Source organism: Abramis brama (assembly GCF_963993115.1).
Source record: "Abramis brama genome assembly, chromosome: 25".
NCBI lineage: Eukaryota > Metazoa > Chordata > Actinopteri > Cypriniformes > Leuciscidae > Abramis > Abramis brama.
This window is the reverse complement of record NC_139987.1, coordinates 14,444,129-14,471,404: the sequence shown is the minus strand read 5'-3', so window position 1 is coordinate 14,471,404 and position 27,276 is coordinate 14,444,129. Positions and strand designations below refer to the sequence as shown.

Sequence of the window (27,276 nt, the reverse complement as noted above, 5' to 3'; positions counted from 1 at the left end):
GGATTTTTTGGCCAGAGGCTAAAGACTACAGCCAGTAGTAGGGGCTGTCCCACATGTTTTCAACCCGCCAAAAGAGGGTGGGATCTCACTCACAGAATGTACAAACATTGTCAGCCATTAGGGATGGGGCCGATCCGATCCAGTATCGGTATCGGGACCCGATACCAGCGTAATTCACGTATTGGATTTTCCCGATCCAACCTGCGGAGATATCCGATATCCATGAGTCATGTCTGCGCTTTAATGTTGTCTACTGAAATGACTCCAAAAGTCATTCCCGCCGGCGAGTCTGCTAGCTGGCAGCAAACTGCTGAATGGATTTCCTGAACAGAGGCGCGGCTCAATGAGACACAGAGTTATGAGAGAAATCCGTTCCGCAGTTTGCGGCTAGCCACATGTCCGCTTTGTGTAAATACTAGGGGTGTTCGGTTCCGGTTTTTTTGGAGTCGACTCCGACTCCCGACTCCTAATTTTGGAGTCGGTGGAATCGACTTCTCGACTCCATTTACTTTGAATTAAAATAGGGTCAGGATTCAGAAGGTGCGTCTCAATATGCTTCCTCGTTTCCTCACTTCTCGCTCGTATGTCCTACGACCCTGAAACCGATCGAGCTCCGCTCTCATGTAGGACATCTAAATTCTTTAATTCCACCAGGAGGAGGGCGAGGAACGAGGAGGATTATTACCAATAATAACTGTTGTTTAATAATAGTTTTTAATGCACTTGTCATTTAATAATAGAAAATGAACTTCATATAGAGTGAGTAGGCCTACATGCCATTTCACTAATGTTAATGTTCCATCCTCGCATGAAACGCTGTCAAGTGTTTCCACATGCACGACGTTGAACTGTTGAATTTTAAACAACGTTTACAAAGTTTTATGGGCATGTCCCACTCTCACCCTGAGGACTGGTACATGATTGGTTCGTAAAACCTACTGCAGTGTTTTGTGCCAATCACAACCAATTGACTGTATTGAACCACATCATGATTGATTGAGCCGCAAAACAGACCCAACAGAAAAAAACTATCTATACATTATTGCAGCCGCGGCGCTACCACCCATTTTAGGTCCGGGCCCACCCATTTTCTACTATGGTTTTGTACATTCCTTCATTCGGATCTATTTGCGATCCATTCCATTCTAAACAAACAACGCAGTTTAGCCTTCATTCGTCCTTGTTACATTATTCATTAAGATAATAATAAATGCACGCATAATTATCAGTGAACTTGATAAATGTTGCAGATATGTTTTACTATGCATGCACAAACAAATGCCTTGTGTGCAAAATTCAGAATAAAATTAATGTGCAGCAATTTGTACAAATAGAGAGTCTGTAGGCCTATATGTGTTGTAGCCATCAAGCTCATTTAGTTTCATATTTGTTAAAATAGTATAATGTTATTTTTTCATCTAAGTTGATTATGAAAAGTGAACTGCACGAGTAAGATAGGATACGCAATATCGAGAGACATGGAGCGGGTCAGACATGATTTTGACCACTTAATTAAGTTAGAAAGGCCTTTTTTAAGTGAATTTCGTTTTGTATAAATTGTATCTTAATTTTAATATTTTTTTATCAACCAATTGCCTGGATAAATATAGGAGACAATATAATCATAGAGGCGCCCGCGCGGTCACTTGCATTGCTCGTAAACAGGAGCGCATCTAATCCTAACTTAACGAAACTCAGCATATGCCTCACAGACATGAAATATATCTTAAAGCTTGAAATGTCTTTTTAACAATTTAAAACGAAAAGAAAAAGGCTAGGCCTACTCTCTGATTATGCAATCCATGATGTGCATTTCTCTCTATAGGCGCGTTCACGGAGATGACGATCGACAACTTCATCTTTACAGCTGTTGCTGCTGTTAATAAACTAAAAATAATAGGCCTATCATTTTATTAAACAATACATTCAATTAAATTGTCATTTTATTTTAAAAAAGCAACAAAAAAATCCTAAGTTTTTTTTGTTTGTTTTTTTAAACCTGTATTACGCATTAAATTCAGGTAGGCTATGAGTCGCTGTCCTACATGCTGCAGAAAAGCGCTGAAACGGAGATGAAGGGGAACCCCCTTTTTTTTTTGGCTTATTTTAACTGGCCCATCCAGTTTTCTGGAGGCCCACCTACAATCAAAATCCTGGCGCCGCTAGTGCATTATTGTTCTTTGTTTTCCTGGCATTACTTATTTTTTCCTCTCATTTCTTTACCTTTTTGTTTTAATTTCCGTATCTTTACATTCATTATAATCTTTTCGCTATAATGAACTGTTGCTGTGTTGAACTTGAAAAAAACACTCGACACTGGGAGTCGATTCCTGACCTGGAGTCGATTCCGACACTAGGGCTAGTGAGAGTCGAGGAATCGACTCTTTTGGAGTCGACTCCCCATCTCTAGTAAATACTTCACACTGGAAACGCCGCAGAGCAAGACAGCTAACGTTAAATGCAAAGTGTGCAAAGCCGTGATTCATAGCTCTTTAAAGCTCCCTCGCGTCGTACAACACAGCGAACGCAATCAAACATTTAAAAAAGCACCACGTTACTGTGCGTTCACACCAAACGCGAATAGCGCATCAAATTCGCGTCTAGTTGGACGTTTGAATATTTTGAATCCATTCGCGCGTCCAGTGCGAAATTGACGCGCGTCTGAGGTGAAATCCGTCTGTTCGCAAGATGCTGATGTTGATCGAGCATTCATCGAGAGAGTTACTGCATCGGAGCGAGGATCACCCTTCAGATAGTGTGTGTGTGTGTGTGTGTGTGTAAGCTGTTTACACTTGCACTTTTCTTATATTTCAAGACTCTAGTATTTGACATTTTGTGAATGTAATAAATATTGACATTACAATCAATTTGAAACCCTTAAAGTTGCATATTTGTTTTCAGAATGGGATTTTTCCTGTTAACAGTATTTCCTGTTTTTTTACTTCCTTTTCTGACCTTATAATTTACCTCAAGTTGCCTTTTGGGACATAAGTTACATGCATAACTTACATACATACATACATACATACATAGCCTACATACATATCATACTTGCATGTTGAGAGAAGTTTATTTCAGCATCATATAAAATAAACAATAATGATAACAAAAATATTAAAGCAAACACAGCTCTGGTATCGGAATAGTATCGGTATCGGCCGATATCTAAATTCAGGTATCGGGATCGGATCGGAAGTGAAAAAATGTGGATCGGTGCATCCCTATCAGCCATCTTTTATTTGGAAGCTAAGCTAACGGGTTCTTATTCTGTGGAGAAAGCTGAGTAGTAGGGGTTACCATACATCCTCTTTTTCCCGGACTTGTCCGGCCATGGAGATCGTCCAAAATGTCCGGGATTCAGCTTTTGCTTTCTGCAGTCGCCATTCATTGTTTACATGCACACCTTTTGTTTCAATTAGGGGTGGGCGGTATGACCAAAATTCTGTTTCACGGTATGACTAATTTTATTTCACGGTAACGGTATATTTCACGATATAGCCTAGTTATTTATATATGTAGTTATTCTTGAAAAATCGACAAAAGGGGCTTTGTATAATAAATAAACCCAAATATTTTAGAAATGAAAAGTACTTCACTTTGTTTGAATTTTCTTTTTCTTTTATTTGGTAAATTATTTCTTTGGTAAACTATTTTTTATAGCTAAATATAGTAAACAAAACACTCTCATCAACTTTTAGATGAACTGCCCCCAACTGGTTGATATTAAATACAACTCATAGCAATTCAACTTTAAATAAAGTGTTTCTGAATAATTTTTCAATCTCATGTTATTGCTTTACTTCATCAATCAGTTTATAATATCTGAATATTTTATATTGAACTATTCTATTCATAATAAATTAGCTTGGTTGGTTATTTTTGCGATATCTGGCAACCCGTCACCTAAAGCTTTAATCAAGAGAGGTTCAGAAGTGTCAAGTTCATCAAGTTCAGAAGTGACTAGGAGAACAGTAGTATGAAAACCGAACAGCAGCTACTGTTAGTGTTGACTAAGTAGTGTAAATTATACACACCTTGTAACTGCGTCATTATTTCTCCCTCAGTGCGTGTGCACGCACGCGTCTTTTGCATCAGTAAAATGCGATCGGTTAATTTGAGTGACAAGTTGTAATCACGCATTGAATCGATGCAAGATTTTATTAGCTGTTTCAGTGGCCAATTGTTTGGAGTTAGAAATATATAACTTGCGCTGCATATTTAGTAATTTTGCCTCAGATACAGGATTATACATTTGCTTTAACAAGCAGGTTGTTCATTACCACGGCAACCGCTCGCGTGTCATGCTGAATGCGAGTTTCGTGTTTAAAAAGTAACTATACATAAAGAGACAGAAAGATGCAGATAACTATACATTATTTAAGGTTATTTCTATCCGTTACGATATTGACATATGAACTGTTGTTGTCAAGTAAGCTTCATGCTTTCCCCGTTGCGATCGTGCACTCCTCTAAACTGTATATGGGTGCTGCACTGCTCTAGTTGACTGCTGCGCCTTTTCCCCGAAAATATCACGTTAACAACAACCCTTTAGAAAACGTAATTCCTTTGTGGATCCTCTTGATCTGCTTTCTCCATGTTTCTCTGACAAATCTCAGTGTCTCATGCATGCAAGTTAACCACGTCTACTTATTTACATGTCGCGGTATCACGGAATAAAAAAATCTGTTACGGTTGACATTTTCTACCGTGGTAACGATATATACCGTCAAACCGCCCAGCCCTAGTTTCAATCTAACTGAATTCATTCCGATTGGTGAATCTGAATGTAGTGTTTACATGAACGGTAAACAAGTGATCGGTTGATGTGCGTTTTAACATTGCTAAGAAAATACCCGCTCCTCTGTGAGAGATAGCCCACGACACCGGTGCGTCTCACAGGTGTAGCTCATCAGTAACCACGCCACCGGCCTTGCGTCGTTCTCCCGCGGCCCTAGCCTCGTCCTGCTCGCCACAGTAAACATGATGAATGGCGACTGTAGCACGCAAAAGCCGAATCCCGGACATTTTGTGCGATCTCAAAAACCCGGGCAGACTCGTCACGGAGACTCACTAGTAGCTTAGCTTTGTTGTTTAACTGCTCTCTAACCGGTAGGCGTGGCTTGGGAGTGGCCTCCTAGGGCAGCGAAGCAAGTGCATTCTGGGAGTTGTTGTCTTTGAGCCAAAAATACATTTTCTGGCTTTTCTCATTCTAGAAAGCTCCAAATTCAAAAATAATTTCACATTTCTACTACATAAATGACCCAATTTAAATACACATTCATCTTTCCAGAGGTGAAGTATCCCTTTAAAATCAAGTAGTGATTGGTTTGTCTAGATAAAAGCACTTTTTTTAAGAATGGTAAACAGTGTATTTTCTAATTATACCTCATACAGATAAATCACATGTTCTGCTTTGAATGAGATGTTTTGGGATTTTGTACAGAAGGTCACTAGTAAGGCTTTTGAATTTGAACTGTAAATATACAGATAAACCGTACTAACAGGCAATAATAACAGCTTTATCTTAAGAGTACTTTCACACTAAGTATTTTGGTGCAGACCTGGGTTCAACTGACCACAAAGTTTAGCTATCTTCTGACCTCCAAGGGATCGGATTCAATCCATAAGAAAGTGGAACAGTTGCTGTGAACACAATCTGGAATAACAATCATTATTACATTTACATTCATTCATTAAGCAGATGCTTTTATCCAAAAGCAATTGAGGAATACAACAAGTGATTCATCCTAAAGAGGTAATAAACACGACAAGTGCTAGTAATAAAAAAATTGTAAGTAGGCTTCGGTTAAGTGCTCACGGAGGAGATGAGTTTTCAGCTGCTTCTTGAAAATTGTCATGGATTCAGCTGTCAGGATAGGGTTGGAAAGATCATTCCATCAGCAAGGAACAGCGAACGAAAACATTAAATAGGATTAATATGTTTGATTTGAGTGAACAGTGTGGCCTCACACCAGACAGACATGTTTAATAGCAGTGATACCATGCAGACATGGTATTAGTGCTGGGCATGTGATAATATTGTATATCGAGCCCCAATGTCGATGTCACCAGTAGGGGTGTGAATCATCACTGATCTCACGATTCAGTTCGATTACGATTATCATGTCAAAACACAACTTAAGTCTGAACACAGTAGACGACAGGACCATTTAGAACAAACACTAGTAAATATTAAAAGCGCATGAAACTGTCAAGTGTTCTTAAGTTACAATAACGCTCACACACACACTCACTTGACTGCGCGCACACACACGCTTACAGCCTCGCACACACAGACTCAAGCTCACGCTGTAAATTTTCAAGTAGTGGGTGCATTTTTATTACTCGTTTTTCTATTTTGCCTCCCTCTGCCATTTTACGCTAGCACGAGAAGCGCATATGTGACGAATGATGTCAGAGAAACGTCAGTAGGCTATAAACGATTATGGTCTATTACTGCATCGATGCAGAATCGTCCACGTCCACATCGCGATATGCATCTTGTAGATGCAACGATTAATTTCAACACCCCTAGTCACCAGCCAGATTGCAACCTGTGTCTGTGTATTCGACTATGCTGTGGTAACAGTCCATTTTAAGTCCCTTTAAGACAAGTCATTTCACTTGGCTGCCATCTTTGAATAGCCTCTCAGTCATGCAAGTGCAGCTCCTATTTCTTTGAGCTGGAAAACATCAAATTATCCAAAACTGTTCACCAAGCTTACAATTAAATTTCATATTTGAAATTGCCTATGAAATCTGTCAACTGTCTCATAAATTTTGTTTCTAAATGCTCAAATAATGAAAAATCAAATCATGCTTTTTTTGGCCTGGAATCTAATGCGCATACACAGTCCTAAGCGTGCGTCACAGAACACTGACTGTTTCTATGGGAACTGGAGCTTCTAACGGGAGCTGCAGTGACGCGATGACTTTACCAATCAGTGATTTGCTCTTTTATTTATTTATTCCGCCATATTTAGCGTTGCGCTTTCTCCTATTCATAGTAATACGAGTGCACCGTCTTTCTATATATAAATTATATATGGTGGTAAGAGAAGCATTCCCTGCCAAACATTTATCCTTATTTTTGTAATTTTGTCAAATATTTTTTCTTGATTACACATCTTGATTTGATTTTTTTTTTAATTCCTAAGATAACATTGCAAGTTAAATGTTTTTTATGCTATTCATTTTATTCAGCAAATAAAAAATAAAAAAATTTAACTGCATCATATAAATTCTGAATAGGTAGTGATTTCTCCCATTGTTTTTCCCCTTTCGTGTATGAGATCTTCTGGCTCTGTCTGTGGTTTTTAGCAGCTGAATATAGCTGTTTTCTTTTAGAGTGGACTCGGGATAATGAGCTGTGTTTTGCTGTCCGTAGAGACCTCACCCAAGCTCACTGCTCCAGAAGCCTTGTATACCTTAATCCTGCTCAAACACACACACACATACATAAACATTGTGTGATCAGATGAGAACTTTGCAAAGTCTGCCTCCCGGTCTGTTCTACCATCTTAATAAACATCCTCCTCCACAGCTGCCATTTGGAATAAAAATCACCTCTCTTCACTCTTTTTTGGCGAGGCTAGAAAAAGCTGCATTTATTTGTTTCCAGGGATCAAGGAGACTTGACAAATTAACTCCCTAGGGAGGAGAAACACACTTCTCCTCCGCTCCCTGCCCGGCCCTGGAGTCTTCATTACGGGAAGAATAAGCAGTGTTTTCACTCTCCGTCTTGTTTTTTTAGGCATGTTAGTACATTGAGAGAGTCGCTCCAGGGAGGAACAGCAGAGCTCTCTGTTGTTTAGCCTTTTAGAAGAGCTTTGGATATTTTCCATCAAGTCTCTACAGGAAGGCCACAGTGCAGGAAAGAGAGCAAGAGAGATGGGCACCCACACTTTTGTGTCTAGTAAAGAGAGCATGTCCGTCCTTACATGTCATATCAGGCGTTGACTGCCTACTGGAACTATATAATCTGAAGGAAACTCTTTTATAAAAGCCCTCATTCTGACACAAACAAGTGCGAAAGGCTTTTCTTTGAGTGCTGTTAGCCCTCTCCGCCTTAAATCCAGTTATTCAGGCAGGATAAAGGGTGACTTATTGCACCCACTGGACAGCTTGTTTCTGAGCTGGGAGGCTGAACTGCCCTTGTTTGTTAAAGTGTGCTTAGAGTGCCAGAGCCAGAGGGTATTGTGAGCTTTCCCGGGTCAAATGAGGTAGCCTATGGCCACATACACACTGTAAAGTTTCAGGAGTGACAACCGCTTTTAAATGCGTTAGTAGGGTTGGGTATCGCTGAACACCATGAAAAAAAATCAGCAGCATAAAGAACTAATAAACTACAATAATATAAATTTCAAACATTATTAAAGATAATGTGCACAGTCAATAATACAATAAGAGCAAATAAGCAAATTAGCAATTGCAATTGAACAAAGTTATTTTTTTAAAATCAAATGTAAAATAACACATGGTTTTCTTTTTATAAATAAAATATAGATTAATCCTTATCGAAGTTACAAAAGTTTTTTCAGTCAAGATCAATGAATGATTTTTCTTTTTTTTCTTTTGTTCTTTGATTAACAGTAATGACACAGATGGCAGCAGGTTTATTAGGCTGCTGTCACTTTAAGAGCTAATGCACAGATCCAATATACTGTTACACATGCGTTTTCTTCCTCAATTGTTTACATTCACTTAAGACATAACCGACTGAGTTTACGAGGATGTTTTGACAAAATTGTGCATTTGTCCGTTCAAATGCAAGAAGACACGAAAGAGAAATCTATTCAGTATTCACCATATGAGAGGCGGCTTTCTGTGCACTCTCTGGATGTGCACAGTGCGCTCATGCCAACTTAAGTTCTCGTTCGCATCTTGCACTTGAGTGGTTTAAAACCACAATAAAATGTGCACACAGGAATCGATAGGCAAAATCAAAATTAAAATCTTATAACAAGTATCCGATTTCAGAATTTGAATCTATTTTCAATTCCCAAATCTGTGCGAGAGTGAGTCCCCTAAATTATCGTTCCATGTTTGTACAGAACATGACTCACTCCCGAAACTAGTCATTTTTTTATTTTTTACGTTCACTTCAGGCATAACCAACTATGTTTACTAGGATACATGCCAAGACAGGCATGTTGACATAGTTTTGTGTAATATGTGTCTGTTCAAGCACAAGACGGCGTAAAAGAGAAATCAGTTCAGTATACGCATGCTGTCAGACGTGGCTTTCTGGGATGTGTGCACACACAAAACTTCTCACACAGCGAGTACCGAATTAAGCTCTCTTTTTTGTCTTCTTGCACTTAAATGTTTACATTGGCATGGCTTAAAAACATGTGCAATCGATAAACATTCACGACAATGCAGAACTGGCACGATCGGGACAGTGACAGTTCCGTCAACTCTTGGCCATCGGGCAGTCCTTATTGTCAAGCCCTGCATTTATATTCAGCGCGTCAATTCTGTGTCAGTTCATGTGTATGCCTCTCTCTGTGTTCATTTATGCGTGTTTGTTAGAAAGCGACAGGGGGCGCTCTCAGCCATGCAATGGTGCGTAAAGCTTAGCAGGAAATTAAAATAGGCCTATATCTGCGCTAAACATATTTTCTGCCTCTAACTGGATCACAAGCCAGTGAAATTGTACAAATTACTAGCCATTGGCTAGCCAGACAGCAACATAGTGTCGGCCCAGATCCGGGCCACATCTGGTACGCGTTGAATCCACATGTACCAAATGTGGCCCGGATCTGGGCCGACACTATGTTGCTATCTGGGTAATTAAAGACATTTATAGTCATTTACCTAGCATGAAATTTGGTCAAATATGCAAGTGATTCAACCCTGCATTGAAATGATCAGGTTTTGTGTGTGCATTTCATTTGTTCTTTTGCATGCATGCATATGCATACATATGAGTGTTTGTGCATACATGTGTCTTGCATTCCCACCATGTCAGATGGCAGATGTTTGACACAAACCCATTCCCCAGGGGCACCTTGTACTCCCAGATTATTATCTTCATCTGGCAGAGTGCTGCAGGCCAGGCTGACCCTTAATGTCTGCATCACACACACTACCTCTCAGCTGCACACCCGGGACCTTTTGCTCTGAGCTGGGTCCCATGAGCCACTGCATTAGGAGGCCCCCAGGCCCTTGAGAAGAGGGTTCAGCAGTCCATGGGGGTTCTGTTACAGAAGGATCCCCAAAGCCTATGGGATTCAGGCTCAATCAGCATCCCTTGCTGCGGGCGATGGAGAGGCCAGGCTGGGTGTGAAGAGATGGAAAAGACATAGGGCTGTGGTTCCCTCTGAGGCAGACAGAGAGTTAATCAGAGTTGTGCATGCACTGTGATCCCCAAGAGCTTTTGGTCCCAGAGGATACATCAACCCTTGGTTGACAGTCGCTCTCTCTTCCTTTCTCGTTGTACTTGTGTACATTAAACACTAATATCAGCTCATTGTAAAAGCAGTTTTGGGTGTGCCAGTCAGGTTTTCCTTAGTTTATGTCCTTTCCCTAATAAAAGACATTAAGGCATTCACATGACCTTACCGACCAACGGCAACAGACACGTTCGGCTAGCTTTGTCGGGTCAGTGTGTTACCCCTGTTGGCATCTGTTAGCATTGCTTGGCACTTGTTTTCGCTGACTGAACGTTGAATCGCTGTCAGGATTCCCAGAATTGGAATTTCTGAGAAGTGGCGTACTGTAATCTAGTGACTGTTGCCGTTGGTTGGTGTCTGTCGGTGCAGTGTGAATTAGCATTTAGGCTCTTGTCCCTCATGATGGTTGTATGTTAGGCTATGTTATGATTTTGTTCTCTGAATTTGATTATGTACACAGTATGACACATCTTTGATCTGGCATAGCAGATTTACACATTTACATTACATTTAGACCTGCCTCTAAAAGTAAATTGAAACAATTTTCTGTGGCATAAGTCTTGCTGTTTTATGAGTTTATTTTCCATTTAGTTCAAATCTGATTTTGCTAAATCAGATGATAGACCTTTACCTCCAAAATATGTTTGCATGTGTGGTTTCTCTTGTCTTTTCAGTTCCAGATTTTAGCACTGACACAAAATCTACTTCTCTTGTCTCTTCAGTTCCAGATTTCAGCATTGACACCCTCTCCACCAATGCCAGCCAGGAGCTGCGTGGCCTGGCCATTCCAAAGGTGTCAGGCCTAGAGCGCAGTCAAGAGAAGAGCCAGGAGACTTCCCGTGAACTCTCCTCGGCCACCCCCTCACTGGGACCCACTTCCCATTCCAAACCTCCCCTCCCCACCCCTCTTCATCTCCAGCCACCCCCCTCCAACCGGGGGTTACCCTTGCCCCCAAGTCCAGCTCAAACCCAGCACCCTTGCCCAGAGCGCCCACTTAGACCGCTCACGCCCGCTACCGCTCTGCCTCCAACCCAGAGCCACAAGCCCTCTCAGGCACCCCCGCCCCAGCCTCGGGACCCATCTGAGCCTCCATCTAACCCAAGGCCACCTCGAACCCCAGGCATCTACCACCACCCCCCATCACCAGTGCTACCAGCCCAGCAGAACCCCACCCTACCTGTGCAGCACAGACCACCGTCACGGTGCCACCCCCGTCCGATTTCAGCCTACAGTGGCAGCCTTACCCTTAACGGCCTGAGGTGAGTGGGCAACAAATGAGTGTAATGGAGTTAAATATTAGCAAAACGTTTCTGTAATACTTCCAGATGTGCTGTACACTGATTGAGCAGATGTTCTGAGCCCACCGCTCTTAAATACTGTAGCGGAACAGCGTGATTCCTGTATTAGAATGTAAAATGTATCAATCCTCCAGTAAACATGAGGCACAAATCCCTGTCTGTATGTGTTTGTGTGTGAGTGTGTGTGAGCCTGACAGCACCAGAGAGAACCCCAGCTGAGAGATTAGACGGTTTGATTCGTTCCCCTCCCAAATAGATGCTGCTGCTGCTGCCGCCTTGTAGCTGGCGGCGGCTTGTAGATAACAATTTCTCTGCTTGACTCAGACACCCCAGTATCCAGCAGAGAGGCAGATCTTCTCCTCCCTCCTCTCACCCTTCTCTGCCGACCTTTAGATTTCTTTAGACTGCTGATGATAATTAAACCTTGTGTTTCTCTGTGTCTGTGTGCAGCTTTTAATATGAAATAATTTGCGTTTAAATGATTACTTAGCCTCTAAATTAGCTCTTTGTTAGATTGCGTACAATTCTGATAAATACTTTAGCTTGTGCAGCTAGAAAATCCCTCCAGGAATAACATTCTTCAGCACTGTATGCACATTTTCCAGGCCTTTGAAACTGGATTATTTTGCTAGATTTATAGCAGACTTTGTAGCAGTTTTGTGATCATTGTTTGGAAAGGTCTTTTATACAGGCACATTTTTACAGTTGTTTATTTTCTCTTTTTTCACAGCAGTAGTCGAAGCAGCACTCCAGGGAAGCCCCCGGGCCCCTCTCCAGCCCCTCATCTGCATCATCACCAACCTGCCCCCACTGGGGCAGCAGCGACCTTCCCCCTGCCAGCGAACCCCACGGCTTCGCACGCCTTCCCCCCCTCCCTGCCGTCCTCCACTCTTCCTCATCACACCAATATGTTTGCGTCGCCTGCTGCTCTGCCTCCACCTCCTCCTCTCACCTCAAACACTCTGCCGGTCCCCGGACACACAGCTGGGAGTGCCTACTCAGGTACCAATCTCTCATCTAGCGTCCTTTAATACATAGTATAAAGTAAGATATTATTGCCAGCTAATGTTGGATCATGTAATTATCGTTTATCTGAATGTTTGTTCTGCATTCAGATAAACACTTTTGAAAAGGGGTTCTGGTTAAGTTCCAATTTAGATGTGTGTTTTTAAAACTTAACGTTTATTTTTGTTTCCCTACCTCTTTCTTCTCACAGAACAAGACATTCTCCGGCAGGAATTAAATACTCGTTTCCTGGCGTCTCAGAGTGCTGATCGCGGGGCATCACTGGGTCCCCCTCCATACCTGCGGACTGAGTTCCACCAGCACCAGCACCAGCATCAGCATCAGCACCAGCACACACACCAACACACACACCAGCACACCTTCACCCCTTTCCCCCACGCCATCATGCCCACGCCTGCACCGCCCATGGTGCGTACCCCAGCCAGAAATGTGAGGATAAGTGGAACACAACTCTAAAAAAAATGAACTTTGTGGTGATGGTTGGGTGATTGTATAATTGAATGGTTGAATGGGTAACTGAATGAATAAAACAACATAAAAAAACATAAAAACTAGGGCTGCACGATATTGGAAAAAACTGACACTGCGATATATATTGCGATATGAAAACCATTTCACCATGATTTTAATAGCTCTATTTGAAAGAATTAATCATTCTAGGATGATTGGGGTAATTTTGTAGGGTTGTGCATCTGCATAGAAAATGAAAAATGAATGAATGAATGAATTTATTCTTTTTTCCTTTTCTTCTTCTTCAGAACATGATCATTAGTAACAAAACATATTTTAACAGAAAATAATAAAATTAAAAGTCTCAGCATGTTCAAAAGAAATAAAAAAAAACAAGAAAGGAGAAGGAAGAAGCTAACTTATATTTGCCTTCCCCTTTTACACATCTAGCTTTGAAACGGCTACTGTTTACTCTTGCAAGATAACATAATTTATCCTTATTAAGAAAAAACTTAATCATTTAAAGTACATTTATCTAAAAATAAATCACACAATATAATATAAAAAATAATAATAATAATTTAAATATATGCAAAATGGCAAGAAACAGACTGTATGGTAATTCAAATCAACTTCTTGAAGAGGAAATGAGACGTTTGTCCCATGTCCACCTTAATTTATATACTTTTCTAATATAGACATTTTAAACCTTCTTTTGAATTGCACAATATGTTAATAATAAAAAATAATAAACAAATTACAAGCCTAGATGAATACAATAGAACAAAGACATAGATTAAATAAGCAGTGCTTTATGTTTTTCAGTTAAATTAATTATTCAGATACAGACATTGAAAATTCAAATGTAAAATAACACTGCATAGTCTTCACTGTATAAATTAAATATGATTCATATAATTAATACAGTTTGTCTTTGTTAAAGCTACAAAAGTGATTTTCTCTTTCTCTTTTGTTGTTTGATGAACTTTGGTGACACAAACAGTTGCGGGTATATTGGGCTGCTGTCACTTTAAGACGAATGCACTATCCACTATTGGTAATGACAAGCATCCGTTTTCTTTCTCTGTTTACAACTCATAACCAACTGTTTACGAGGAAACTCGTTGAGACGGGCATTTTGACTTAATTTTCCGTGCACATGTTCGTTAATGCACAAATCGATAAGAAAGGGAAGGGAATTTGGTGTTCACGAACTTCACATGCTGTCTGCGTAGCTCTGTGTGCGCACACAAAAATGTGTTTCATTCTGCGAGTTCCAGTCTTCCTGCACTTGATGTTTAAACAGACAGGACTTAAAAACACATGCAAATGATGTCACTCTATGATGGTTAAACTTTGCAATTACTCTGCGAATCACATGCGTGCTGAACCGGGGAAGCAGCTGGCCCGTACGGATTACGGATCAACTACAAACCCTATACTACATCGCACATCCTGCAATGTGACTATAGTGGATGCGCACATCGCAATATCGATGATAAAAATTATACATCGTGCAGCCCTAATAAAAAACAAATGCATGTATATAAGATACAGGGTTCCCACGGTCATGGAAATTTCTATTGTGAGTCCTTTTAATGAATCATCAAACCGGATCACATATAATGAATTTGTTAGCGAATCTGTCAAAATCAAATGCATCAAAATGATTTGTAAAAATCCTTGAATCATCAGAAATCATTGTCAAAAACTGTGGGAACACTGTAGGCAACTACTAAATTTGTGCATGTGTTGTACCGACTGCTGAATTATAAACGGGTACGGTACATTATTCAGTAAACACTAGAAGCAATGGCAGTGGCTCGCTTTCTCGATTGTAACGTTTCTCTCTTGCCACAATGTGGCTTTTCTATGTTGAAAAACTGCTGTTTTTCTCTGGCATGCTTCTCCACCCTCTGTTCTCTGCCCTGATTTTAGAATTGGCAGTCAGAGCCACTGGCAATACATTTTTGTTCCAGCCAAGCCTTGAGAACTTAATACTAGTTTATTCATTCCCAGTTTAATGACATCATTTTGGTCTGGTGGAGTTTTGACTGAGGGCTTTTGGTTGGCAAGCAGCAGAGCTGATTAGTGATTTGAGGCTTCATACAGACACTCCCACACACAGCTCGATCATAACCACAGTGCCCACAGAGGCTTAAAAGTGGCTTTTGAACCATGCCAGGCTCAAAAGCCTCTGAGAATGGCGCTCTGTTAGCTAATGAGAGTATAAAACTAGTTTGAGAGCCACATTGTTTACTCATGAGTGGGAAACATTCTCTCTGGATCCAGATTAGACCACTCAAACCTCATTAAATGAGCTGTTTATAGGACTATTTTTAGACAGCCGAATGGCTTCTACTTGACCACTCACAGAATTGCTGAGTTATACATATTAACGAGCGAAAACCCTTGTGATAATTCACTGTAAAACTCAAAACAACATTCTGGATGGGGGCAGCAGGAATAATGCAGGGCTACATTCTGATCTGTGCTAAAATTCATTAATCAGGGCAAAGACAATTTTACTGCCAACCAAACACTTTTCTGGAGAGCACATTAAAGCATTTGGTATTTGTTTTGAGCCTCATGACTCCACAAGATATTTGTCAGGAGTAAATTTTTTGTAGGCCTGAAAGACTCCTGTGTGTGTACTGAGCTCTGTTTCTCCTTTCCTTTGCAGTTCGACAAATACCCCACTAAAGTCGACCCCTTCTACAGACACAGCGTGAGTCCTTGTCATATTTTTGTAATTTGCTGTGGTGGCTTTTTTTCTTCTTGTTTAGTGTAGTGGTCATTGTCATTTTTATGTCTGCTTCATTTATTTTCATCATACTTTATATTATGGGTGTTTTAAGCAATAGGGGCTATGCTGGTCACAGCTTAGGGCTTAGGGCATTTTTAGGTACCACACGCAGCCATAGCTATATTTACAATAGGCCTCTCAAGTGCCTTATTACACTTATATTTAAAAAAACACACACAAAAAAACTTTTTTTAGAATGTAGTAAAGTGTTTTTTAAAATGCTTTACTACATTCTAAATGTATTAAGGGCACAAATTTTCATTAAAAAATGTATTAAGCAGATTGGCTGCAAGATGTGTTTTTACTGAAATGCCTTGCTGGATACTGCTGGAATCGGGTTAGAGATAAAATGTGTTTCATTCTGCTTGTCTGTCCAACAGGTTAATGCAACTTTAATTTATTTGATCTCTGCCCTTCAATTACGGAGTCGCCATTTAGCAATGATTCATTTGTGACACCCACCCAAGAACACACACTCTGCAGTAATTACATGCATTATGCAGTGCGTTGTGATAATAACAGTCATTGCTATCAGAGCAGGTTTAGAGAGTGACCCGTATTGTAAATTCATCTTGCTGTTAATTTTTGTTGAATGTCACAACAGCCAAGGGTCAGATGAAGGTTGTATCATTATATGGAGCAGAATAGGTGCTTTGTAGTCACTTTCTTTCATTTATTCATTTATAAAAAGAAAAACTAAGCAAAACATTGTTGTGAATTATTTTCACATGGTGCGTATTTTCATGTTATGACGCTTTATATTATGCAGTATGTAATGAAGAGGGACATTTAAATATCAGCAGCTGATCTTGTGTAGTTGTTAGTTTGTACAGCGACCTGCAGGCTCTGGTCTCACTGTATAACTGTAAACAGCTCACACGATCAAACAAGAACCTCTTGGAGTAACTGTGTCTTATATCGTTTTTCTTTTCTCAGCTGTTCCACTCTTACCCCCCAGCAGTGTCTGGCATTCCTCCCGTCATCCCGCCGACGGGGCCCTTCGGATCTCTACAGGGAGCGTTCCAGCCCAAGGTATCACAATATCAAACGCTGAATGTCGGAATGTCAAGACAACTCCCAAAACTAACCTCCTGTGCTCTTCTGAGTGTACTACTGCACACATGGAATGGCTCTGGCTAAACATAAACAGATCTCAGACACTCTGTTACTTCTTTAATTTTATGTATAGGTATAGTATAAATAGAGAATCAATTTCATATGTTCTTTTTAACGTGTACAGTCTGGGGATGTCCCCAGTTAGCTAACAGTAATGCTTGAGTAAGTGAGAGATGATACTGGAAGATTTAGGTATCTAGGGCCCCTATGAAATCCATTTTATTTTTTCCCAAATTCCGTTTTTTCCATTTTAATTATAATTTATAACAACAACAATGAATTAATTTAAAAATAAAATTTCTAAGAAAAATTATTTTTATTTCAGAAATTCTGTGTTGTGTATTTAAATTTTTCTGGCAATCAAATGAAGGCATACAACGAATTAAATGTATCTTTTAATCATATGAAATTAAACTTTTTTATTTAAAAAATAAAGTTTTAATAATAATTACATTGAGACGTAGCTAAATTCTACTGTACAACAGTAATATATTTGTCACAATTTCTTCCAAGTTAAACCAAACTTATTTTGACGGGTTACCGTGAAGACCTTTGAGTTTCTGTGTGTTTATGATATGATGATAGTTTTTCTCTAATGAAACGGTAAAATGCTTGTGAAGTGACTCTCAGAGCGGCTCTGGAGATGAAGTTCATGCATTCATGTCCTCATATAGCGAGGCTGAAAGATGTGATCAAAAATGTGACAACTTCCATGAAATTCTGCGTTATACAGTAAATTCCGTTTTTATGACTAGATTCTGCGATTCCGTCTGGGTTTTCTGCATCGCGGAAATCATAAGGCCCAAGGTATCTTGTGACAAGCTGAGAATGCTTACTTTTTGTGTTTGTACACTATAGACCTCAAATCCTTTAGACGTGGCAGCCAGGCCTGGAGCCGTCCCACACACACTTCTTCAGAAAGACCCTCGGGTAAGCACCCCAAAGACACAGTTTGCAATGAACAAACTGTGGTGACTAGGGATGGGAATTGATAAGATTTTATCAATATCAGTGCCACTGACGATTCTGCTTATCGATCCGATTCTTTATCGATTCTCTCATCGATTCCTGATAGCACTGTGTGGAAAAAGCTTAGAAACAAAGCTTTTGTTTTAAAGCTTACACTTGAGTAAGCAAACTGTACTTTTTATGTAATTTATGTAATAAATGGAACCTTATTGTAAAGTGTTACCGATACACCAATTCAGACGTCTCGTGAGTTCAGTGTTTGAAAGATCAGTTGTTTTAACCATTCATTAAAATTAATCGGTTCAAAGGAGTCATTAGTTCACGAATTGGACGTGTCATACGCGTTGTGTGATTATCCCAGCAGTTAGGACAGTTTTCGTTTATTTAAAGTGTGATTTTATGTCAGCTGTCCGGAACGCTTTTCAGAGAAGATAAGGCAACGTATTTTAGCACAATTCACAACCAGCGGTAATTCAGGAAAAAAAAAATCTCTGAATGCTCCACATGAAACTTTGGTCTTCCGACGTTTTACCATCGTGTCAATTTATTTTGATTAATATGTGCGAGGGAGAGAGAGCAAGACAGCGCTTAATTTGGAGACGGTGAAGTCTTGTTTACACTTTCGCCTGGCTCCGAAGACATAGAGTGCGCGCGCGCAACCTGGGCTCTCTCTCTCTCTCTCTCTCTCTCTCTCTCTCTCGCTCTCTCTCTCTCTGCTTGTTCTTTCAGCTAAACATCCGCCCTGTCACAAGCGCAGCAGTTCATCTACATTACTCCCTGATCAAATAAGACTTTGGCGGGACAAAATTCGCTTTGGCGGCCACTAAAAAAATTTCAATGCAGGAAAAACCCTGTTATTGCAAACGGCATAATTTGTCTCGTTTAGTAAACTAAAGCCAAGCTTTAGATCGTCTCTCTCTCTCCATGATTCCCTCCTTTGCTCAAATCACTTTGACATCATGACGCACAGATGCGAAGGTCGCTGTGCTATGGTGCCCGATAAAGGAAAAAAGGGACAGTTGTGAGTTCACGGTCTGTATATACTATGGCTGGGACTCGGAGCAGGAGCATCGATAAGAGGACTCGTTAACGTCGAGGGCATACAATATCGATGGTTCATAAAACTTAGAACCGGTTCTCGAGTGGAACCGGTTTTCAATTCCCATCCCTAGTGGTGACTGTGGTTTTTAAACTACTGATGGCAAACTAACCATCATATTTGTCAGTCATGATAAACTGTTGTCCACATTGGTATGCTGGCAGTGATAGGAAGGGGAATACTCTAAATTCTGGCCTAATTATTCCACGAAATGCTTCATTAGAAAGGGAAATTTTAACATTTTAATTTGGTCAGTGATGAAGTGATGCTCGGATGCTAATTAAAAGCCCTGACTGACAGCTTTGTGTCCCTAATCTCTCTCACTTGCGCTCTTTTTCCCTTTCCTCTCTAGCTGACAGATCCGTTCCGGCCAGTTCTCAGGGTAAGACTGCTTTATCAGTTATTCAGTTTGTTTCCCCACAGGACTATGAAGGAAATAGAGTAAAAGCTCATTACAGTTTAATCCCACCTTACACTGAGCACCTGCCTTCCGCTCCACAGTCTCTTTAATTAGCTGTGTGCTGGGACTCAGCGGTCTCATTTCAGAGTCTATAGGAGACACTATATGACTCCCTTATCTGAAAACACTTTGTAATGACATTTTGCTTAATTAATTTGCAGCCATGCCCAAAATATGGGAATAAGCAAAGAAACTTGAAATGAACAATTTAAGTTAAATTTCACTTTTAAAAGTGCTCAACAGTATTACATAAAATTGTAGATAATCTTGTCAGATGTATGCGATATTCTTTTATAAAAGTGCTTAAAAGGTTTAGATTAATAAAATGAAACTAACATGAATTTAGTCATGTCTAAACATGAAAACCTTGCCTTGTCTTTCTGTCTCTAAAGAAACCAGGAAAGTGGTGTGCTATGCATGTCCATATAGCTTGGCAAATTTACCATCACCAACAGAAAGTAAAGGTGAGATTTGCATACATAACCTGATTTCACTTTTACTGCACCCTCCAATCACTACATATGAAAAGAAATATTCTTTTTGCCTCTCTTCTGTCTCCTCCTGTTAACTCTGAACTACATAATACAATACAATCTTAATTTTTGAGGTTCTCTGAGAGGGGTATCACATTTGTTCTCTCTTGTACCTGGCCTTCTCCAGCAGCAGATGCAGGTTGACCCACACAAGCTGGACTTTGGCCTCAAACCGGAGTTCCTTTGTCGACCCCCAGGCCCCACCCTTTTTGGAGCCATCCATCACCCTCATGACTTGGCACGACCTGCATCGCTTTTCTCAGCAGCAGGTGAGTGGATTTTCCAAGATCACTACACGAATTAAGTGCAGTGCTTCCAGTATTTTTCAGTGAGTAACCACTAATCTAAGTTAATATTTTATTCTTAAAAGTTTTGTCATAGTTTTAGTCCCCATTTCTTAGTACTCATTACATGCAGTATCCAACTGTACTGCAAACGAGTGAAGTAACAAAACTACAATCCTTAAAGCAATCTGTGCTTTGATGAGAGCAGCTTTGTTGATGGGAACATTCTAATTTTATTATGTTGCTTGCATTGTGTTATGTACTGTTTTTCACTCCTGTCAGGATGTATCATCAAAGAAGATTTTGCCCGTTAGTATGTAGCCTCCTTTAGGCTTGCTTTAAGTGTGGAATAAACTTCATTGTTGTCTTTGTTTCAGGGTCCACGCATCCCTCAGCTGCACCTTTCGGACACCATCCACATCATCCTAGCAACTTTCTTACCCCAGCACCCCACTTAGGTAAGCTGACAAGAGTACACATGCACGTTCACACTCCTCCACTAGGTGTCACTGTGCAGTCAATTACGGACTGAAATGTGTATATTCTAAGGCAGGGGTGTCCAGTCCTGCTCCTGGAGGGCCAAAGTCCTGCAGAGTTTAGCTCCAACATGCCTCAACACTTGCCTGAAAGCTTCTAATAATCCTGAAGACCTTGATAAGTTGGTTCAGGTGTGTTTTATTAGGATTGGGCTAAACTCTACAGGATTGGACTACCCTGGACTAAGGGTTGCTGAACACTTCTTTGAAAGTCAGTGCATAGTGCTAAAACGTGTTGATATATCTGTTCATTTGTGAACTAAGGACTCGGTTAAAAGCTGGTTCATTGTGAATTGTGAAAAGTTAACATTCTATAATGAAACAAGCTGTAGTTCATTGGTAAATCACACAATCATTTGTTCATTGATTGATTCTTTATTCCTGTTTTGATTGTCAGAGCCCTTCAGCAGACCGCCTTCATTTGGAGGTCTGGCCTCATTAAGCACTGCAGCATTTGGTGGGCTGGGAAACCCAGCACTCAGTGAGTGTCAATTAGTCAAATTGTTGTTTATTAGAAATTTCATCTTCAGTCAACTTTTTATCATCTCATTATTGCACGGCTCTGTGGAATACTTGATTCTGATTGGTCAATCGCGCCATCAAGCAGTATGTTATCCCCCAATAACAACCGGAAAACACTGATAACACAGGCTCATCCGGGTAACTGAAGTCAGCGTTTTATGCTCGTTGGGAACTATTTTTCCTCGTGGATAATAAAATATTAAAACTCAAATCCATATTTTGCATACAGTTATTTAATTGTCATCTGGTATCGCAGACTCTCTCTTGTTTCATCCAAATGCAGCTGCTGCCGTTTTGCAAAGATTGTTTTGTACACTGTAATGGTTTAAAAGATAACAAACAGGTACGATTTTAACACTAGAACCGCCACGGGTTGTTGTATCCCTAAAACCACGAGCGGGTCAAATTTACCCATGCCACATGACTTCTGTTTTGATATGGCTAAAAAATATATTATGTGACTGTATTATGCCACTGTCTTTACAAAGTAATGTCTAAAGTCTTTAAATTATTGTTTTTTTGTCATCAATTATCTTTTTGTCCTGTGGTTTTATGTTCAAGGCTATTTTAAGTAGTCTACACTAATCACTTTTCTTAACGGTGAATACAGGCTAAACCAGCCTGCAGTGACAACGAGAATTAGAAGGAAATAAATACATATTTGGGTGGTGTAATATTATAATAAAATGTCATTAATCACATATTAAGATAACCCATCTTATTTAAATGACTAAAATACCCTAGACAAAAATTAGCAATAATAATTCACCGCACTGCAGTCAATTACTTTAACTACAAATTCAAGCACACAGTTTCACCTAATTAATTATTAATTTGTTTAGTTATATCATTTATGATTTAAACAAGAGAACAACACCAATAAACTTTGGGTAATCATAAAAATAAAAATGTATTCATTACATCATAGATCGGAATTTTTATTTTTTTTCAGGAAATGGGCAGACTTCAACACAGTAGCGAACAATACACAGTAAAAATTGCAAAACAAAAATGTATAAATACTCCAAAGTTTGAACATTTATGAGTAGGCTAAAACATCTTCATTTGAACATGTGTTGCGTGACTGTTTACAGTAAGCTTACACGTTGCTCAAACACAGCGTGAAAATAAAGGCATTATATAGGTAAATTTGACCTGCTTTTAGGTATAAATGCCCCGTTTTTAATCCGGTTTTATCATTTACAATCCCCTGTTGTTAAAAATTGTTTAAACAATTTTATTAAAAGTCAATGACTGGGAGACTTGGATATTTTATTGAAAATCTACATTTGAAAAACAGCCATGGGTAAATTTTACCCCGTGGCGGTTGTAGTGTTAAAACCCCTTCATCTCAAATCAATATCTCTTGTCCCCATAATTATTTATGTGGTGAAATACCATGTAATAAGTGGTATGACTGTATTGTATCCCTTAAATGTCCATCTAGTTTCAACTTTCCGCTTGCTAGCAGCTGCTTTCTCCACGGTAGCTTTTCATTTGCGTTTAAAGAGCTAATAAAATATTTCGACTCGGATCAATATTTCATGTCTAATTATTTACTTATGTGGCAAGTAGCCATGTAATAAAGAGGGATTATTTGCATCCAGCCGGTTGTTAACGCAGAGTAAACCCCTTCCTGGTCACCCTGTCTGGGTTTATTCTGCAGTAACAACCGGCTGGATGTACATTATGCCTTAACACAACTAATTGTAGGTTAAAAGGTCATTACAACTGTAATTATCTGATATCAAAGATTACTATTTGCATGAAATGGTGATCAAAATAAATAAAATTTCACGATGTTGTTTTTCCATCTCCCAGCACCCAACTCTGTATTTGGTCACAAAGATGCACCCAGTGCACAACAGCACTTCAGCGGACCCCACGAGCCATGGAACAGACTCCACCGCACTCCGCCGTCCTTCCCCACCCCACCTCCCTGGCTCAAACCAGGAGACTCAGAACGCAGCGCATCAGTCAGCTCACATGAGCGAGAACGAGAAAGGGACAGGGAAAGAGAACGTGACCTGGACAAGAGGGATTCATCAGTCAATAAGGATGATAAAGAACGGTGTGTAGAGCTGTGTGAATGATATTAACACAAGAATCACGTAATATTATTTGTCAAAGCTAGGAAGAGTTTTTCTTTAAGTATGTATTACAATCAGCTGGTCATTATTGCAGAATAAACAGGAGGTGATCGGAGGTCTTGTGTCACCCTGAAGAGAGGTTTATTGTACATTAATGAACAGCAGACTGTTGATTATCAAAACAATAATGGTCCATTTCACCTCTAGGGAACCTGCTGAGAAGAGGCACCAGAGTCACCAATCCCCGATTCCTGTTAACCCTCTCACTCTGTTGGGTCACACTCGGTCATCTGACCCCTCCCGGAACCACATCTCTTCCAGCGAGCCTCGGGACAAGGACAAGCCCAAAGATCGCGAGAGAGAACGAGAGCACTCAGACTGGAAAGACTCCAACACAGATGAGCACAAGGGGAAGGAGAATAACCACAGTGACAAGGACATTTCCGTCATCCACGATGGCCGAGTTTCTGAAGACAAGCCGGCCAATCGGGTTACAGCGTCACCCTACATGCGGCCAGGCGGCGTAGATCGGGTGAACGGCGGGTTGACTCGAGATGTTCTGGAGAAGAAGGCTGAGATCACCTATGAGAAGAAAAACAGTGAGGTGAAGGTGAAAGAAGAGAGGAAAGAGGAACAGGACGGTCCCACGGAAAGAACACCAGAGCAAAGATCCACGCCACAAGCACCTCATCCTCCCACCGCTCTCCACCCTCCATCTTCAATGCCGGTACCCATGGGCATGGCCAGCATGCATCCCATAAACAGTATCAGTAGTCTGGAGAGGACTCGTATGGTGGCCCCCTTTATGGGTATCAGTCCCATCCCAGGGGCGGAGAGGTTTCCCTATCCCACCTTTCATTGGGATCCCATGAGGGACCCTTACCGGGGACTCGACATCCACCGGAGGGATCCATTAGCTCGGGATCTGCTACTACGAAATGACCCTCTGCACCGGTTAGCAGCGCCGCGGCTGTATGATGCAGAGCGCTCATACCGAGACCGTGAGCCTCATGACTTTAACCGAGACCACCCTCACGGACTGACCTTGGAACAGCGGCGGGAACAAGAGCGGGCACACCTAGAAGAGAGGGAACGTCTGCACATGCTCCGAGAGGACTATGAGCAGGGACGTCTGCACCCCATGCATCACCCCGCTTTAGATGGACATCTCCCTCACCCTGGTCTCATGGCCCCCGGACTTCCCAGCATGCACTACCCCCGTGTTAGCCCCTCCTCTGCTGTGGCTGCTGCCGCCCAGAATGGAATCCTCAACAAACCCCCCCCCACCGCATCACTCAGTGCCCCACCCCCTCTTATCCCAACGCTGGGAGCACGTTCCACGTCTCCCAGACGGACTACCCCACTTGGCACTGACATTAGAGACAGACCCCCTTCACACACACACAAAGACATCGAGGCACGGTGAGACCCCCTGATGAACTATAATGGAACTCAGAAGCAAGCACTTGAGGCTGTATTATATCGGTGTATAGATTGTGCATTACTGATTTTTGTGTGTGTTGCGTTTTTGTTTTTGTACAAAAGACTGAGATTTTTTCATGCTCTTTTATCCTGTTCGCTCCTGCGTTGGTGTGTATTCTTAAACATATACAGTACACTGATCTTGAGCAAGTGGACAAATGGCAGATCTCCATCATGGAAAAGATGATTTTGGAATGTACAGGTACCTCAATACATTGACAAAAGGCAAAACTATGTAGATATGTGCAAAGTCTGTGTTTTCTCCCCTTGAGGGAAAACAATGTAAGGTACAAATATGCAAATGGGTGTTATGAAAGCTTTACTTTGAAATGCTGTACATAGTGGGCAGTGATCAAAAGGAGAGCGAGTGCGCAGGCTCTGGTTTTAGTTTAATGCTGCATATTAATGGTTTTGAAGGATCATATTGTCCAAGAGACCACATCCCTTCTTTCAACTATGCAACTCATGCGTGGGCTCTCTCTGTATCACGTTTTCTCTCTCCTAGAGGACTACCCGTCTCTACTGAACCCTCACATTCACCTTTCAAAGCAACAGTACATGCTTACACATGACTTACAAGATTGTTCTTAGATGGGGATTTTCAGCAATGAGTATTACTCACACTGAAGCTCAATCTGACAAGCATATTCCCTAACTCTTGATCCAAAAACAAGCTTTTGTTCGTCAAGATAGAAAGAAAAATAAATAATAATAAAAATCTGTGTTGACAATCCTTACAAATACACAAATGTTTCAGGAACCTAACAAAACCTAAATTCGCTGAATTACCTCTAAATCAGAAGACTGTGCAAACATGACATCACAACCCTTCATGTCACCAGATGTTTGAGTACAGAAAGCAGGACAATTCCCTATTGGTCTAACTGTGTATTAAAATATTATGTATCTACACAATGATAAAGTGAGTTGTAAGCTATGGAAGTTTGTTTTTAATGAGCAGAGATCTATTTTAGTAGTCCATGGGAGGGATAGTTGTGCGCTTTTAAACTCTGTGAAATTCAGATGTTGTGCAGTGCTTTTTTTTTTTTCTTGCTTTTTTTAATTTTCTCTACTTTTTTGTTTTCTTAAAATCAAACAATAAAATGTCCACTGAAGCAGTAGTGGGTAGTCGATACGTATTGCAAAGAGATTGTAAGAAATTTTTGCTGTTTATCATGTACGTAAAAAAATGAAGTCCTTTCTAGATCATGTACAAAAAAAGGGTGAGGCGACAGCATGCTCCTCAGTTAAACTTGTGTTATGTAAATTGTGCCATGTTATTAAAAAATGTGAACTAATTTTGTCCTAAAGTTTCTGTTTCTCAATACTTCCCATCATAAAACGTGCACATACATGAAAGGTTGAGATTTAAGAACTATGTTATGCTTATAATCAATACACCTAAGCCAAATCTGATAGCAGAATTTAGAGAAAGCACTAGTTATTACTGCTGCTTATGTTTAGGATTATAAGAACCAATTGATTGGCTGCTCAAGTAGCTACTTTTGCCTGAAGAAAAATATATATACATGTTTTCTTTCCTTTGTGTGCATTTGGCTACCTACCAACACATAAGGAAACTGTAAAAAGCATTTTATACACAGCACAAGGAACGAGCATGAGAGCGTGTCTGCACTGAACACTGCGATGAGTTTAACAACACTTGCAGCGCTGATTACAGTTTATTGGTCAGATTTACTAACAGCTTGAGCCAGTGCAAACCCTCTTTTGATGTAAAAAAAAAAAAACTATTGTAAGTATTTATTATAGACAGGCAGTGAAAAATTAGCGCTGAAAAGGCGTGAACAGTTATTTTTGTGGCTGACCTTGTAACATTATGCATTTGTAGGAGTTTTCCTTTCAGAGGCTAAATTTATGGGAGGAGAGTATTTAAATGAAACACGCATGGTAGGCTTGCGCCATTATTTACCGCCCATAAAAAAACGTCTTAAATCAGACGCTAATTTGCGCTGCTCTTGGTAGATTGCGTTAGTCATTATGGAAATGATCCAGCTGCATCTTAGTCCAGGCGTTTTAAGCCAAAATGGGGGTCAACCGTGAACAAATTGCAACAGAAGCAAACTCAACTGATTTTGTATCCTCCATACTTTAAACCAGCCTTTATTAATTATTAAGAGATGGAGTTTGGGGCAGGGTCTGTGGGACTGTTTCTGGGGGACGAGTCTGAGGCAAGAACAGGAGACAAT

General features: G+C 40.4%; 1 protein-coding gene across 3 annotated transcripts in view; it reads left to right on the top strand.

The window, feature by feature from the left end:
* auts2a (activator of transcription and developmental regulator AUTS2 a) overlaps positions 1-26,367 on the top strand; it is a 341,760-nt gene extending 315,393 nt beyond the window's left edge. For 2 of the 3 annotated variants that reach the window (XM_084105173.1, XM_084105174.1), the window contains 13 exons: positions 11,120-11,657; positions 12,427-12,698; positions 12,913-13,151; positions 15,856-15,900; positions 16,915-17,010; positions 17,953-18,024; positions 19,515-19,544; positions 20,015-20,086; positions 20,283-20,424; positions 20,817-20,897; positions 21,373-21,456; positions 23,319-23,568; positions 23,795-26,367. In XM_084105173.1, the coding sequence (XP_083961299.1) occupies positions 11,120-11,657; positions 12,427-12,698; positions 12,913-13,151; positions 15,856-15,900; positions 16,915-17,010; positions 17,953-18,024; positions 19,515-19,544; positions 20,015-20,086; positions 20,283-20,424; positions 20,817-20,897; positions 21,373-21,456; positions 23,319-23,568; positions 23,795-25,013 (3,140 nt within the window). In that variant the 3' untranslated portion in view covers positions 25,014-26,367. The remainder of the gene's footprint in view (positions 1-11,119; positions 11,658-12,426; positions 12,699-12,912; positions 13,152-15,855; positions 15,901-16,914; positions 17,011-17,952; positions 18,025-19,514; positions 19,545-20,014; positions 20,087-20,282; positions 20,425-20,816; positions 20,898-21,372; positions 21,457-23,318; positions 23,569-23,794) is intronic. The other variant, XM_084105172.1, reaches the window with a different exon arrangement.
* Positions 26,368-27,276: the final 909 nt, after the last annotated feature.